Source organism: Camelus bactrianus, chromosome 29 (genome assembly GCF_048773025.1).
Source record: "Camelus bactrianus isolate YW-2024 breed Bactrian camel chromosome 29, ASM4877302v1, whole genome shotgun sequence".
NCBI classification, from domain to species: Eukaryota; Metazoa; Chordata; class Mammalia; order Artiodactyla; family Camelidae; genus Camelus; species Camelus bactrianus.
The window spans coordinates 6,686,895-6,701,745 of NC_133567.1; the positions used below are offsets into that span (position 1 = coordinate 6,686,895).

Consider the following 14,851-nt stretch of genomic DNA (forward strand, 5'->3'; position numbering starts at 1 on the left):
CGGGTTCTCCAAAAGTTTAAGCCCACCTTCCTCCCTTGGCAACGTCGATTTTCAAGTTCATCGCCCTTTCTCAGATGGCCTTCCCAGATCGCATGGTTTCCCATGACCCACAAAGAGGTCCCCACAGTCCTGAGGGACCATTTCCATCAGCTGCACAGTATCTCTGACCTGCCAGGTCAGCCCCTCCGAAGACCCTAAGTCTGCCAGACATGACCCTCTGAGAAGTATTTAAGCAACAAGCAAACATGTGATGAACATTCACCAGGCCTGTTTCCATCTGCAACTGGTTTGCCTATAGGTCTCATCATCTGTTACCTCATTTAAATGCCACATGAAATCACATTGCACACAGTCTTCATCCCTTACACAAAAGGAGAAACTGAGGCCAGACAGGTTGGGTTTCCAAATTAGCTAGGTCTGACAATTCCAAGTCCACCTGCTCTTCTCCCAGCTCTGCAGCCACCTCTGCAGAAATCCCGGTCAAGTCAATGGACCCGACAACCTGCAGCAACCCCAGGAGGCTGAGCAAACGCGCTCTGACCAGCGCCAATCCACCAGAAGTCCACCGTCCACGAGCCACAGGCTTGAATCTACGAAGGTTCACTTAGCCCAGCTGTAGACATCTCCCAACCAGGAGGCCCCAGAAATGCAAGAGACTAAGTAATTCAAGGGCTCTGGCAAGAGTCTAGAAACCCCTAGGCTTTAGAGGACCCATGACACTCCTGGAGGACCTGTGACATCTCACCTGTGCGTTTACCTAAGACACTCCCTGACTCCAAAGAGCTGAATTCCATAAGATTCTAATTCCATCCACCTTCAGACATGTTGGAAAGCAGAGCTGGGGACAACTCAGTGGCTTGCTAGATCAGAACCCAGGTTAGAAATCTGACTCCTAATGTTTTATTTTTCCATGTCTTTAAATACCATCTGATTTCCCTAAATGGGATAAAATATGCACATGCTGTATGTATACAGAAGTGCCAAGCCATGAGCGGTTTAATCTACATGAGGGTTGTTCACCAGACCTTCTTAGGGTCTTAGCGGGGGGAACATGGGCAGCGTCGATCGCTTGCTGCATCAGAAAAACTTCTAGAGCCAAGGCTGCATAGGAACCACCTGTAAGCATTTCTGGAAAGTATTTTTACTTAGTTTTCCCTAAGAAAGGACTGCTCAGTCAGAGGAGCCCCTGCTTTTTTCAAAAAGAAGATGACGAAGGCCATAGACTGCATCAAAAAGCCGGTTCTCGTCCAGGCTCCGCCACCTAAGAGCCAAATGACCAAATCACTCCACCTTTGCAAGCCTCAGCTTCCACCCATGTATCACAGCAGTGATGATCCCAGTTTTCCCGAGGCTGGTGTCAGAAATAAACGAGATAATTCATGAAAATCACTCTGCAGCGTTCCAAGCACATGGGAAACGTTCACTAAATAGTCTCACAACTTCTCCTGAAGTCTAACTTTCATCATTTTAAGACAATTATTGAGCTACAACTTGATATGCAAAAAGGAGACCAGAAATGATAAGGCCGCCGACAGAGAAGACAGAAGGTCCTCTCTCCCCCGTCCCCTTTGCTTGTCCTCCCGTGGGAAGCTGTGACCAGACTCTGTGGACCACGGACAGGGTCACTGACAAGCACTGTCACCAGGGACTTGGCCGCCTTGACGCGCTGCAAGGAATACTCCACTTTTAAGTGACTTTGAAGCTTATTTTAAAGCTAGGTTAACTTTATATTTACGCATTCTGCACTGAAGATGAATCTTTCAAGCCCCAGGTCTCGGCCTGGAAGCACAGTCTCTGAGAGCAGCTGCTCCTAGAAGGGGCGACCTGAAGCAGCCGGCCTCAAACCGCCGCGTCCTCGGCGAGAACCAGCTCCCGGGAAAGTGCTTCTCTCATTAGAGCGACGCTTTGAAGACTTCAAATGCCAGCAGAGATCGAGGGGAAACACCATCGCTCTGAAATGCCAATTTTTCTGGAGCAACCACTCCTCAGGGCTTTAGTCACTTCAAATGGTTTTGGGGCGCACAAGGCGGCAGCCCACAGAAACGAGAGAGCGTGAGAAGTGAACAGAACAATGTTCCGGGATAAAAGCCTCCCACAAAATTCAAATGTCAGGGGCCGCACAGAGACTGTCCCCATCACAGGTACCAGCACGTACGGTCTCACCGACTTTGACGACTACTCCACTTACACATAGTATTTGTTTTATTCAATTGAAAAGAGAGGGGTGGAAAGGACAGAGATCCAACACTTCAGAGTCAAACCTTCATCCCATGAAGGCGGAGCTGAGAAGCCCCTGGTCTCTGAACCCGGCTTGCGCTTCAGTTGGTCTAAGACCTTTATTCCAACCTTCACTGACACAGGAACCAGATTATTCACCCAAAGTTCAGCTTTAACACTGCTTTCTCCATGAGTGCATTTAAAGGGCTAATTCCCAGGGCTTAAGGTTTGGAACGCGTTCCTTTTATAGTCCTTGAGGATCTATGTGCATCCTCTCGTGGACCAATTGGACGTACCTCTCACGTGGCATCAAGTTAGAAAAATAACACGTAAAGGTCAGTGTTCTCGTCTTATTTTCTTCTATCAGCAGGTAATGATAACACACGCATCAGAGTAATGTTTCCTCCCACAAGGGCTGCTCATGTCATGCTTCCATCGGACAGGGCAGGTCTAACGCTGCCCATCACCCTGGCCTTCAGAAACTCAGCATCCCGGTGTTCGAGTGCTGACCTCACTTAGCCATGGAGGTCAGTGCAAGCTGATGAGAAACAGCGGTTCTCAGGGTGCGCTTCCTGGAATAAGTACCCAGACCTACCAAATCAGCACCCCCAGGTGGAGCCCAGCCGTCTGGGTTTTAACACCCCCTCCAGGAGATTCTCTGGTGCGCTCAAATCTGAGAACCACGGATACCGAAGAAAATATACCACATCTGTTCCAAATCACTTGGAAACATTTTCACACACGATCGTGTTGTGGTTAGTCCCGTAGCATCCGGGTCCTTAGGGGTAACGGCCCCTCAGCCCCACACAGAGCAGAGGGGAAGCCAGCTTCTCAGCCGTCCAGGACCAGACACGCTCCAGACCCCACAAGCCTCACACGCAGCACCTGAACTCGGGCGGCCAGGGCTCGGAAGAGTCCACTTTTCAACCCACAGAAAATAAGGGTTGGAGAAGGATGACAAAGAGGCCAGACTGCGAAGAAACAAAATTAAAAGTGGCTTTCCATTTCTAACAGGTGCACATCCACACAACAAAAACCAATAAAAACACCCATGTTCCTCTGTTCCACTGGTGTTACTTGACTTTGAAAGAGAAAGAAATAAACAAAGACAGACACATCTAACTGAGACAGTAGGTCAGTTAAATAGAAATAGATAAATAAGAGGGAAATGCAGAATCAGAGGGGCGGGGAAAAAGCAGGAAAAGGAGAGTAACACTGAATGCTCTGTCACTTCTGTGTGTGTGTGTGCGCACACATATTTGCAAATAAGCCATTTTATCAAAATACCACATTTGATCAGTTCTGAATATCATTCACATTTTAATGCCTCTGTGCAGTCAGAATGTGTCTTAGGATTTCGGTTGTCAGATCTAATGAAATTTGGTATTTTGATTCTGCTCTGGGAGTCCCATTTCCAAACATTACAATCCAGCTGAAAAAAAATTTTTTTTTAATTTCAGCTTCCTAATGCTTAGAACCACTGTTGATCTTAAAGTAATTTAATGGTTACAGATCACTTTTTAAAATGGTTTAAATTACACTCATTCAAACCCATCCAGTTGTGCAGGTTTTTTCCCCCAGCAGCTGGTGTGATAACCAGGAGAAATGTGAAAAATTCAACCAATCAGGGGCTTCCAGCCTCCAGATGCTCGGTGCTCAGGGTGACGTCAAGGCTCCACGTTAGGCTTAGCTGTCAATGCTACTCTTCAGCCCAGGACTCCGCCTCCTTGACTGAGCTTCTGGGCATTTCCGAGGAAAGCATTATGATCCAGAGCTTCCTCCTTAATTAAGTTGCCAGCGCAAGCATTATCACCCAGAAGAAAAGCAGATGATGCATTTCAAGATACCAGTTGTTTCCATAAGAATCCCCAGCAGCTTAATTACATATGTTATCCCTCTAAGAGGAAACATTTTTTCCTTCAACCCAAAGTTTTGTATTTTTCAATATAATCAGCTTTGCAGCGGCAGCACCGGCCACCGGCTATTCCTTTTGTTACTTTCTGTATCAATCCTCTCCCTCTCTCTCTCTCTCTCTCTCTCTCTCTCTCTCTGCCTCTGTGTTTTTCTGCTCCTCTTTCAGGGCAACAAGAGGAGGCTTCCCAATTTTTCTTGGTTTGATTCTAGAATCACATCCTCTCCCTTCAGTTTCTCTCGTTTTTACTGCCCTCTCTGGACCATCTCTATTTTTCGCTCTGCCTTCTCTGAAATTATATGAGTGGCAACAGTGAAACCTTCAAGTCAAGGACAGACTGATTTATATTCTCCTAAGATTATAATTTTTTCCTAAATCACTCTAAATTGCTTTTTAATATACATGCGTGTGTACATTGTAACATTCCAGCTCTCAGAACAGAAGCTGGTAATGGAGCTCTGCGCTAAAAGCACCTACATCTTTTTCCTCGAAAAGCCACAGCTAACGGGAAGGTCATCACCTTCAGGAGCAGCTGGGAGTATTCCTTCCGATACACACTCCTTTGGCTTTGGCTCCTTTTCTAGGAAGATAAGGCTTACTTCCCAATAATCGAGGAGCATGATTTAGTGAGTTTGGGCTCTACTGGAAGGGACAATACAAAGAAAAGTTCCCTTGGAAGCCGGTGAGACCCAAAGACGTGATGGTTTGTCTCCTGGCTTTACTGTAACATTCTGGTCAACGTGGTAACATTCCCCATCAAGCCTGTTCGTCCTTGTTTATTCCCTGTTATAGTAAAGAGCAACATCTTACACGCACCAGTCACCCAAGCTGGAATCCAGGGGTAATATGTGGGTCCTCCCCCCATGAAACCCCTCCAGGTCTCCGGATCCTACTTCTTTATTATCTCTAAGGCCATTCCCTTCCTCTCGTCCCACTGCCACAATCTTGACACAGACCCACATCTCCATGCTGTTTCGATCATGCCTCTTTCTTTCTTTTAATTTTTATCTTTCATTGAAGTGTATTCGATTTACATGTTAGTTTCAGGTGTACAGCAAAGCAGTCCAGTTACACATATCCACATATATATATTTATATTCAGATTCTTTTCTATTACAATGCATTATAAGATCACGATAAGAAATTGAATGTGTCTCCTTCTCACTACATTCTGGGGACTCCTTGCTGCCTTCAGGAGAAAGTCTGCCTTCCAGGACACGGCACCATGGCCCTCTGATGAAGGTCAGGCCCGTGTGCCCCTCTCCAACCTCGCTCAGTCACTGGCTGTTTACACTGACCTCCTGCACTGCCAGAAACAAGGTGCTTTCTCTTGCCTCTGCGCTTCTGCAGACGCCTCTCCCCCTGTTGACCCTTAATACCCATGCCACACCTCTCTACCTGTTTGGGAAAGGCTACCAGATGGCTCAATCTCGTTGGGGTACTTTTCCTATGTGATACCACAGGACCATGTTCATGCTGTACCAAAGCACTGTGCTCACGAAATTATTGGTTTTTAAATGTGAACCTATTTGCCTTTCCTCTTAAATGGTTAATTCCTAGAGGACAGGGCCACATCTTATTTATCCTCCGTTATCAGGGCCTGTGGTGTCTGGCACATATCAAATGTCAAGTAATAACCAAATGAACCAATGCACGAATTAATAAATAAATTATCTAGCTCAGTCTCAAAGGAGCAACTCCACATGCACGTCAAGGATAAAAGAAACGACAGGGTTATGACATATATTACCTTATTTTACTAGTAAATTCCTTGTATTAATAGGGTCAATGACAAGTAAAGGCCAGTGAATGTGTCCCCAGCATCGTAAGACATTCTGAACATTAAGCCTCTGCTTTGGAAACTCGTCATCTAAGATTGTGTGCTACCTGCCACAACATAAGGAAATGTCTATCATCGTCCTAGCATCCAAATGGAGGAAACATACACGGAGAGGGATTTTTGATCTTTTACATCTGTCATCCCCAGAACAACAGCCAAGGTGCCAGCCCAGCTCTGACAGCTCTGACCACAGCTTCTCACAGTCTGAACTGGACGGGGTAGCCACCAGCAAGCATGGCCTTCACATGCCACCTGCTAACCCCAGACCTTCTTCCTGCTTTAGAAATATGATGCCAGTGGGAGGAGTGACCTGGAATCGGCAGATAAGTTCCATGGGACCCTACCAGCTAGGAATAGCTTTCTTATAAAAGAAAGGGCACCCTTGGGAAATGTCCCAGGAGAGCATCTGTGTTTATCCCTGGTCCCCTCCCCCTTCACCTCAGCATTCCACGGAAGCACCTCACTTTAGTTAACAACTCAGTTAACTGGTGACGAGAGTCCTTCTCATGAATCTTGCTTGCATGATGGCAGCTCTGATGTGAAATGAAAGCTTTCTCCATGGTTGGAGCCCAAAGCAAACTGGCTGGAGGGGGTGTTCACCTGGAGCAACCAGGGCAGCATGGTGGAAGGGATCGGGGGACAATGGCACTGAAGAAGACAGCCAACGCTCGGCAGCAGAGAAGTACCAACACCAGGATCCACCAGTGAGCACGCATGACCACGAAACAAGAGTGAAAGGTGAGCACCGGGAAGCGGCGCCTGGACACGTTTTTATGAGGCGTAGTTACTTTCCACTCAAATGGGCAGCACTCATCCTACTTAGATGTTGTCACTAGTAACCTCCCTTCTCTGCATCTTGGAAATACTCCCTCTTGTCTCTGGATCCCAGGACCTCACTCCCTCCCCAGGTCCCTGCATGGTGTGTCCTCTACCTGCTCTGAGGCTATGCACTCAGCTGGGTACCATGCCTCCTCCTCAACTTGAGCTGATCTGATCATCAAATTCATTTCTTCTTCTTGGACATGAAGCCAGAATTCAGTTCTCAGCCTCCCGTGCAACCAGGTGTGGCCATGTGACTGAGGTCTGGCCAACAGAAAGGAAGCAAAGGTGCTGCTGGCCATTCCCAGGACCAGTCCTTCAAAGGAAACCCCCTTGAGAACTTCCACCTCCTCCCCTTCCTGCTGGCTGGAAATCAGTCTCTACTGTCATCAGCCACTGAAGTTTTGAGGTGGATCTGTTACAGCGGCTATCATCTTCGCTGTTAAATTCCAAACCTATCTCATTCGTCTGAAGCTCTATTCTTAACATTAGACGCAAATTTCTAATTTCTTCCCTCTCCTTTACTAGACTAACTCCTAACACTTTTCAGGAGTTGTTCCCTGGACATTGCAGTCTGGGTCGGGTTGTTTTCTCCCTGCATGTTACAGGAGCACCTTCCTTACCACCATTAACACAGCCGTCTGCCTAATCACACCTCCCCAAATCTACGGTGGGCCTCCTGAGGGTCGAGGCTGGGCTTCAGCCTCTACGTCCCTTGTGCCCGGTTGGGGCTCAGGAATAGTGTCTCCTCTGAATGAATAAATAAAGGAACTGGGATTTGCCATATTAAAAACATGAAGGCCCAAAGGTGGCGTGATCAAGGTTTATAAAATAATGCAACGGCAGAGATGCTGAACGGGGAACTTTTAAAAATAATCCTTAGGAAAAGAGAAATAAGAAGAGATTGTTAAAGGTTGAAAGAGGGGTTTTAACGATTTAAGGACAAACAAAAGAAGGCTTCCCTGGGTAGTCGGTAAACTGGAACTGCTTATAAAATGATAGGGGATATAATAAAAGTTTATAAAGAGTTACTAAAGGAGACGTGGCTTATTTGTTGAGAGTATTACCCAAACCTTTTCAGACTGATCATGAAGAGAAAATACAGCCTTCCAGAACACATTCTTAAACAGATCTCTGGGGTATAGGAGACGTTTAAAGCACCTTTTTTTTTTTTTTTTTGTAGTAAATGTATCAAAATCATTGTTTAAACACGTTATAGTGATACTGCCGTACCATCTGACATCCCAGGGACACGTCACCTCGGTGCCCCACACACTGTGCATCAGCATTTAGAGCACCTATTCCACACCCACGGTGGGAGGCAGGTAACCAAAAGTGCGGCAAGAGAACAATCCAGAACCTTCCAGAGCATTCCTTCAAGCTCCCACCCCCTCTACAGACAGAATTTTCCTGTGCAAGCCAAGGAGGAACTATAAAACCCGCATGTGGCATGCAGAAACAACCAGCATTCTCACTCTACTTCCAGGAACTTTCTCCTCTCCGATGCCTGGGAAAACCCACGTGAAGGAATAACTAACCGGAAGTTTGACTATCTCGGTGACTTCTATTTACTCTATAAAAACTGACTTTAACAATACAGCTCAGAAATGATAGCTGGGTCCTCTTCACCCTTTGACCTTGCAATTGCTTTCACCGGCTTGAGACATTTAGCTTCCCTCTGAAAAGGTGTGACCGATCGAACGGACCCCAAGGGGGCCAAAACACAGAACAGACATTGCCCTTCTACAGAAACAGCACGTAACCTTGAACTCAGAATTCCTCTCCCGAACATTCAAAGCACCGCACTCACCTGCAGCTGGGATATGGTTAAAGGGTACCGGAAGAGAATCCAGGTGACCCCCTCGCTGCAGGGCGGGACGGTCAGAGAGCCTTCGTACACCCAGTAATCCCGCAGCAGCGGGTCTGCGTGGCCACACGGACGCGTCGTGGAAAAGCAAGTCAGTTAAATGCAGTTTTGAAGAGTTCAACAACTATTTTCAAAGTTACAAACTGTCCAAAACACACTTCTTCTCAGATTGAGGCCACTTTTAAAGTAGAGCCTCACCTATGTATTTTTAAACTTATCAGATGGAGAAAAATAATCAATAGAAAAATATAACTAATCTTACTATTATTTATAGTGATTTCTATCAATGGATCACCATGCGTATTTAAATATGGTTATATGAACTGGATATATATAAACTTGATACACTCTGCTATATATAGGTATACACTTGATGTATATACAGTAAGTTAATTAACTTATTTAACCCTTGCGGCAAACCAATGAGATAGGCCCTACTGTTTGCCCCATTTTTCAGATGGGGAAATGGAGTCACAGAGGGTTACCTGACATGCCCAAGGTCACTGGGATAGTAACTGGCAAAGCCAGGACTCGAACCACAGCAGTCTGGCTTCAAAGTCTGTGTGTTTATATTATCTTTTAAAAATTCATTTCTATAAATATTTTTGTAAAATGCAAAAAAAAAAGTCAATAATTTGTAACTACTGAGATTTAAGGAAGAGACTGCTTAAGTTGTTCCTGGGTGTGATTATTTAGAGCTTTTGATTCTTTAAAGAATGTTAAATCATGTATCTGATTTTCATAATAAAAATGAGAGATAAAGTCTGTGTGTTAACCATTCTGTTCAACTACTTCTATATTGTTCTTCACCAGCAAAATATTAAAATCGTCTTATGATGGAATGAAAGAAATCATTCTTATGAGATCCTTTACTCCTGTGTTTAGAAGAATTTGTGATTAAATATGATGGGTAAACATTTAACACATGGCAAAAACTTGTTTGTTGTAGAGCAATTAAATGTAGAAAGTAGAAGATATAATGCATTTGTTTTGTTAAGAAGATACAACGCTTTGTTTGAAACACTAAAATATTTCACCTAATTTAGGCAGAGAAATGTGAAGACCAGAATTTTGCACAAAACAACCTTTATCTACAAATTATATTCTAAGTATTTTATACACAATTCTTACCTGTTCAGGCATACCTAAATTTTTAGAATAATCGCTAAATAACATCATTGCAACACAGTATCACTGCAGTAGCTACATAACAGTATCATTGCAAATAATATCTAATTTCAAAATTAGATACAGAGTTTATTTCATGCCAGAGATTAATAAGAACTTCACTGACCAATCATAGATGGTTATTATGCTCACACTTTACAAAGAGGTAGCAATTTGTACAAATGAAAACCCAAAGGAAACTCTTCACGGATTAAGGGAACTAGTGGCAAAGTGTTTATTGTTTCAAAAGATTTACTCCCACGTTTCGAGCCATCTGAAACTGGGACCAGCTACAGAGAATACAAACTGTAAAGAAACTTTACTAACTGATACTACATAGTTGTGTATCTTCTGAGGAAAACAAAGCAGGCATAGCCACAGTCAAAACGCATCTCAGGCAACCTGGTAAATGCTTACCTGGCAATAAAGTGTTAGGATTAAAGCAGGGTATTATTTTGGACTTCCCCTGAAAATTGAAGAAAAAATAAAAGTTACCCCATAAGATTAACATAAACCTCTAAATTTTAGAATAAAAAATTTCATTATCACTAAAACTCCAGGTTGAAGTCATTTCTGGATGGCGGTATCAGAACCGATGGATGTGTGGTGTGTCAATCAACGTCTCCCCATCGGAGCCACCGTGGCCGGTTCCAACAAGACAGCCCTGCTCCGAGTCTGTCGCGGTTTTCTTTGCTGTGGCAGCTCAAACTGCCCTGCAGTCCCTGGTGTGAAACTTAAAACTGCCCCATGTTTGTCCGTCCCATGTCACTACCTTTCCTGCCGCGGGCACACCCCGACCGGAGACCTGGGCCTTGGCTCAGGGAGTTCTTCTGCAGCGACTTTCCTCCCGGTACTCGGATCTCAGTCCCTAACCTTCTCGGCAGCACAAGCTGCCTCCCAAGTTCTCGTTCACCCCGAGTGGGTTCGGGAGCTCAGCTCCAGGCTCTGGTCTACACGGTCTCCTCTCCCCGAGAGAGAGGACTGACACTCAAATGAAAATACTACATTTCAACATACATTGACCAAAACTAGATTTAAATTTCAATAAAATATGTATGCCATTATTCAACAATTCACACTTCTGGCCAATGGTTGGAAGAGTCCCATTTAAATTGTCAGGACCCGGACGTACCATGGCAGGTGGACGTCTCCTACAAGGTCGCCCTATTAACACAGACATAACAGGGAAGAATAATGCATAACCTCTTAGCATCTTCCTTACTTCTCGGGACGACTGGACACACGAAAGAATCCAACATACTTGCCTCCCACCACCCTCCTGTAGTCCACAGTGACTGCCGTCATACGGATCAGCTGAAGCAACAGAGGAAAACTTCTCCATGTATTTCTATCGGACAAATATCAGTGAAAATGTGTCCTTGTCCCCTTTTTACCAGCTTCTGTGGCCAGTCTGTGCTTTCCCTTGGGAGCTGGATTCCCTGTGAGCCTGCTCAGGGCACCTTCTGCAGAGGTTCTTGCCCAGTTCAAGACGCTCGGGGCTCACACTGGTGTAGAGCTAATCAGACTTCATTCCCAGATGGGCTTTAGGATTGTACCTTGGGTCTTGGGGTCCCTGTGCTGTTCCGGCAGCCATATAGGATTGAACTACTCCCCCCTCGAAAGCCACTCGGATTCTACTGGCTCAAGGTGAGCATACAAGGCACTGTTCGTGATAGAACTTGGCCTCCCTACATCACCAGGCTGAATCACTACAAGGTCCAGTCAACCCACATCACCCTCTCTGGGATATACTGTCTTACAGCTTATGTGGACTTGCCCTTTTTCCTTTTTACATAAACACTTCAAAGTGTGGTTGCCACAATTTTTGTTTCATTTACACTACTTTCTTACAACCAATGGGTGGAAAGGGTTAACTCAGCAGGGCTGGATTGCTCAAAACCTGCACAATCCAAAAAAAAAAGGCCTGTCTTCAAGACTGGGCATCCACCTTTTTCACTGTGCTGACTTCTGATCTAGGTCCCTCCACTGGAATAAACCACAACCAGGGGAATGGCAGCTTGTCTCTGAGCCCTTCTCGTGAGTCCTTAAGCCTGACGGCGGACTTGGAAAGCCCTTACACAACCTGTACCTCTATTTTCTCTTAAATAATGACCTACCTTATACTGGATGTCTTGGAGGATTTCAGTCACAGCCTTCAGGCCTACGTGTTCTTTCCCTATCTGAAATGTATAGAGCATAAACCATAACCGTAACACTTTTAAATATTTTCAATATATAGCTTTTACTCAAAAAGTTCACCCAAACGTCCTTCTTAGGGAATAAATGACCTTTTTATTTTTTTAATTTTTTAAATCTTCAACCAGTTTTTTATTTATTTATGTATTTATTTTACAATATCATATTTTTAAACCATAGGTGATGCACAATATTACGTTATAGGTGTACAACATAGTGATTCACAAATTTTTAAAGGTTATACTCCACTTATAGTTATTATAAAATACTGGCCGTATTCCCCACAGCGCACAACACACCCTTGTAGCTTATCTCATACCTGACAGTTTGTGCCTCTTTTGCTCCTCCCCCCTTCCCTCTCCCCACGACAACCATTAGCTCCTTCTCCACCTCTGTGAGTCTGTTTCTTTTCTGTTACATTCACTGGTTGTATGTTTTTAGATTCCACAGGTAAGTAATATCTTACAGCATTTGTCTTTCTCTAGAACGACCTTTTTATGAGTAACCAGAACAATGTCTACTAAAGGCGATTAAAGTTGTAACAGAAGCCAGCACAAGCAAGTATTATATATGTTCCCGGACATTTCCAAGAATCCGTTCTGACTTCACCTTGCTAGGTCAGGTTTCACCCACTGTGCTACATACATATATGTGTATATCAAATCATATAGCTATATATATATATATATATATATATATATAATCATATAATACTGCAATGTAAAAACTTGGAGGGTATTTCTGAGTGAAAATTATTCATCACATGCCCAAAGCCTTCCATTTTCCCTTTTGGCATTTCTAGGTCATTGCTATAAAGATTTTACCAAAGTTGAAAAAATGTTATTAACTCAGAAAAATGAGTTCGTGATTTCATATGTTAAAGATCACCAAAATCAGAACAACATTCCCTGATTACCACCGGCAATAGTTCTACAATCGCTTTTTATTCTTAAATAAATAAGAAAATGCTGTCCGTAGCTGTCTATTTTAAAGCATCCTACACCATTCGTTGCAGTTTTCATGTATAAAGTGTTCCAAAGAATTTGAGACTTTAAACAGAATATGATATTAAGTATCCTTGATTTTAAAAATTCTAAGTGCAATCTGATTTCCACTTTTTAGCCAAGTTTCAATGCTCTAGGACAAAGGAGGACAGAGACAATTTATAACATCAGATAAACCACCCTTGTTACCGTTCGCCTTTTCTCTTCCACATGAATTTTGGAGAATGACCTACAAGGAGCTAGAAGAGCTGTCAGTCACCGTGTTCACATCCCCTGTTTCTCTCCACGTGAACCAACCGGGAAACGTACTGGGTGAAAAAGGCATTAGAAAGGAAATAAACGTACATAACCTAAAATGAGCCAATCAGTTCAAAATAATCAAGACTTTATTTCCCAAGTGTTTGCAATTCCTGAGATAGGTTCTAAAAACAGAAAATGAATTTTCTGTAGTTAGAGAAAAAAAAAAAGATGTCTTAGGGGAATGTATTCTTGAGCGGTAAAGCCTGGACCTGCAGGCAGACCCCTCTGCCCAGTCTTTAGGGGAAGGACCCTCTGTTGTGCTGGTTCAACCACGATGTCTGTGCCTACAGTTGGCGTCTGTTCTCGCTTCCTGCGTCTCTTGTCAGATCGTAGCTCCGAAGAGTCCACGTCTGAACGCTGTAAGGCCGCGTAACGTAGTGGCTCAGGGGAGCACTCCCACTGGACGCTGGGTTCGGATACTGACTCACTTTTTAGCCCTGAGCTAGTTTCCTTAACCTCTGTGTCCTTCAGCCTCCTCGTCTGTCCAGAGGGGAGGATAAAAGTGATGGGGTCGAAGATAGGACTTAATCAAGCAAACACCTTAGCCCAGGGCACAGTGCATCGTAATTCAGGGAAAATCACCCGTATCACTCTTGATCAGAACGCCACACAGCACCCGATCCAGTTTCCACATAAAGCAGCACTTCATTACTGGCTCCTCCTATATTTGTATCTAACTATAAAATTCTCTACTTTATGGGCAAAACTCTCAATCTTGCCCCCAACTCCAGCTGTCGCTCCATCTCTTTCCTTTCGTTCCGTGTCAAATTTTTGAATGAAGAGGTTACAACTACTCCCAAAAGAAAATGTAGCTGACACTCTGCATATCCCAGCCCCTAAAATCCTACAGCGGTCCGGGTGACCACAACCCGGTGCCAAGCGTCCCCCAGGAACCAGGCAATGTCTGACCTCTCCCTTTTGCCATCGTTCACCGCCACCCAACATGCCAGCCCTCTGGTCAGCTTCCTGTCCTAGACCCTCAGCCCCCCACAGCTCTGCATTTTTCCACTTCTAACTCTAGTCTCCTCTCACCTTCCACTGTGCCTTCTGAAACAGGACGATGCCACGTCTCTGACAAGCTCTCCATCACCTCCTGGTCTACGCCAAGCCCTCAGGTGTGCTCAAGGTCACAGCCCTCCCATGCCTTTTGAGGGGACACTGCACAGTCTCCCTCAGAGACAGGACTGAGAACCTTCAGGTGGGTACTCAGACTCTCAAGCACAGGGCCATCCTCCTCTGAGTGGACTGTCTTCCTCTGATGCTGACCTGCTCCGCTTGTCATTTACTGACCCCTGGTCACTCCCTGCAGTCATCACCTCCGGCCACCACTCTGGAGGACTTCAACATCCACGTGGGTGACCTGTCCCCTCCCCGGTCTCTCTTCACCCCTCAGTCCATGCCTCTCAGTTCCATTCCCCCTCAGCCAACCAGTCCTGAGAACACACCCTGGATCTGTTTTCACTCTGAGAACTGCAACTCCAAAGGCCGTCCCCTCTGACCGTAACGGCTCATCCATCCAGCCCTCTCCT

At 44.8% G+C, this 14,851-nt stretch overlaps 1 protein-coding gene across 4 annotated transcripts in view; it reads right to left on the reverse strand.

The window, feature by feature from the left end:
* CA8 (carbonic anhydrase 8) overlaps positions 1–14,851 on the reverse strand; it is a 79,538-nt gene that overhangs the window by 21,260 nt on the left and 43,427 nt on the right. For 3 of the 4 annotated variants that reach the window (XM_074355107.1, XM_074355109.1, XM_074355108.1), the window contains exons 5-7: positions 11,940–12,002; positions 10,240–10,288; positions 8,599–8,711 (exon numbers count right to left, since the gene is read on the reverse strand). The exons of the other annotated variant lie outside the window; for it this stretch is intronic. In XM_074355107.1, the coding sequence (XP_074211208.1) occupies positions 8,599–8,711; positions 10,240–10,288; positions 11,940–12,002 (225 nt within the window). The remainder of the gene's footprint in view (positions 1–8,598; positions 8,712–10,239; positions 10,289–11,939; positions 12,003–14,851) is intronic. 4 annotated transcript variants of the gene reach the window in all.